General features: G+C 64.8%; 1 protein-coding gene across 1 annotated transcript in view; it reads left to right on the top strand.

The window, feature by feature from the left end:
* Position 1: 1 nt before the first annotated feature.
* The window catches only part of KDELR1 (KDEL (Lys-Asp-Glu-Leu) endoplasmic reticulum protein retention receptor 1), an 8,411-nt gene continuing 6,694 nt past the window's right edge, over positions 2 to 1,718 (top strand). The window contains exons 1-3 of the mRNA XM_010849552.1: positions 2 to 300; positions 946 to 1,046; positions 1,353 to 1,511. Coding sequence (XP_010847854.1) covers positions 210 to 300; positions 946 to 1,046; positions 1,353 to 1,511 — 351 coding nt within the window. The 5' untranslated portion in view covers positions 2 to 209. The remainder of the gene's footprint in view (positions 301 to 945; positions 1,047 to 1,352; positions 1,512 to 1,718) is intronic.

The following is a 1,718-nucleotide window of genomic DNA, read 5'->3' as shown; positions in this document are numbered from 1 at the left end:
TCCCGCCCTCCTCCCTCTTCCTAGCTCCGGCTCGGCCACCAGCTCCGGCCTCGGCGCCCCCTCCCAGAGCCCCCTCCCCGGAGCGGAGCCCACCCAAGGGCACCTCTCCCGCCCCCCCGACAGCCTAGCCGCCCGGCCAGAACAGCAGCCCCGGGGGGCAGCCCCCCTCCAGCCTCCCTCCAGCCCAGCCCTGCCAGATCCCCCCAACCATGAATCTCTTCCGATTCTTGGGAGACCTCTCCCACCTCCTAGCCATCATCTTGCTACTGCTCAAAATCTGGAAGTCCCGCTCGTGTGCCGGTGAGACACCCACGGGGGCGGAGGAAGGGGCAGAGTGCGGGGGACACCCCAGGACTCGGGGAGAGGGTTTGGAGGCATAGGGAGACGGGTCCCCTTTCCCGTCCCTGCTTGCTAGGGGTCCCTCTTCCAGGTCCGGGGTCACCAGGGGGTCAGCTCCTATCCGCAAACCGGGGATGCATCCAGTTTGGTGGGGGTGGCTCCAGGCACCGAGTTCAGCCTTCCCCCGGCCCCCATCAGGGTGGCCTCAGAGTTGCTGGGGCTGGGAACAGGGAGCTGTGGCAGGCAGGGAGGTGGCTGGAAGTTGGTGACGTGGACTGTAGCGGCCAGGAAGGGAGCGGGAGGCAGGCAACCTGTTCCGGAGGCCAGAGGTCAAGGGGGGGGGTCCTCCTGAGGCCCCACCTTGGATCCGGACTGCAGGAGGACCCTGAGGGTGTTGGGGGTGGCCATGAGGCCTAGCCCGGGACACAGCCTCGGGTTGGAGTAGCTTTGGGGCCGGGCTGCCCCCTGGCTGTGGGCGGTGGGAAAGAGCCCTGCTCCGGCCGCTGGCTGGGGAGGCCTCTGGGGACAGCTGCCCTCCAGAGCCGCCTCCAGGCTTGTTCCAGGCCTTGGCCCCTGGTGTATTGACCCTGCCTGTCTGCACCACAGGGATTTCAGGCAAGAGCCAGGTCCTGTTTGCTGTGGTGTTCACTGCCCGCTACCTGGACCTCTTCACCAACTACATCTCACTCTACAACACGTGCATGAAGGTAAAGGCCTCCTGAGGGGAGCCGCCAGAAGGGTCGGGGGAGGAGGGAACGTGGGTCCCAGGCTTTAGGGAGGAGGGGGCTGGGGGTCCAGACTGCTGAATCTGAGGGGGGCGGTGACAGTGGCTGGGACTCCTGGGTCTGCGGGGCTGGGGGCCAGGACTCCTAGTTTGAAGGAGGAGGGGCTGGAGGCTGGACCCCTGGGTCTGAGGGAGGAGGGGCTGGGGGTCCGGACTCCTCAGTCTAAGCTCTTGGGGGCTGGGGCCCTGTGCCTGGAACTGAAGCTTCCTCCTCATCCTCACCCGACAGGTGGTCTACATCGCCTGCTCTTTCACCACAGTCTGGATGATTTACAGCAAGTTCAAAGCCACTTATGATGGGAACCACGACACGTTCCGAGTGGAGTTCCTCGTCATTCCCACGGCCATCCTGGCGTTCTTGGTCAACCATGACTTTACCCCTCTGGAGGTAGGCCACCTGCAGGGTCCCGGGAGTGGTGTAGTGGTGTGGGGGGGGCTGCGGGAGAACGGCTGTGGACAGTGGGCCCAGTCAGAGGCTTCCTTCTGCAGGGTTTGCTCAGACTTCCTCCTTTTAGGAAATAACGTTCAAGACAGGGGCCCTGGAGTCGGATGACAGCAACGTCATGGCAGCTGCTGCTGCTGCTGCTGCTGCTAA

This window comes from Bison bison, unplaced genomic scaffold (genome assembly GCF_000754665.1).
Source record: "Bison bison bison isolate TAMUID 2011002044 unplaced genomic scaffold, Bison_UMD1.0 scf7180017864285, whole genome shotgun sequence".
NCBI lineage: Eukaryota > Metazoa > Chordata > Mammalia > Artiodactyla > Bovidae > Bison > Bison bison.
This window is presented reverse-complemented; position numbering and strand designations above follow the sequence as displayed.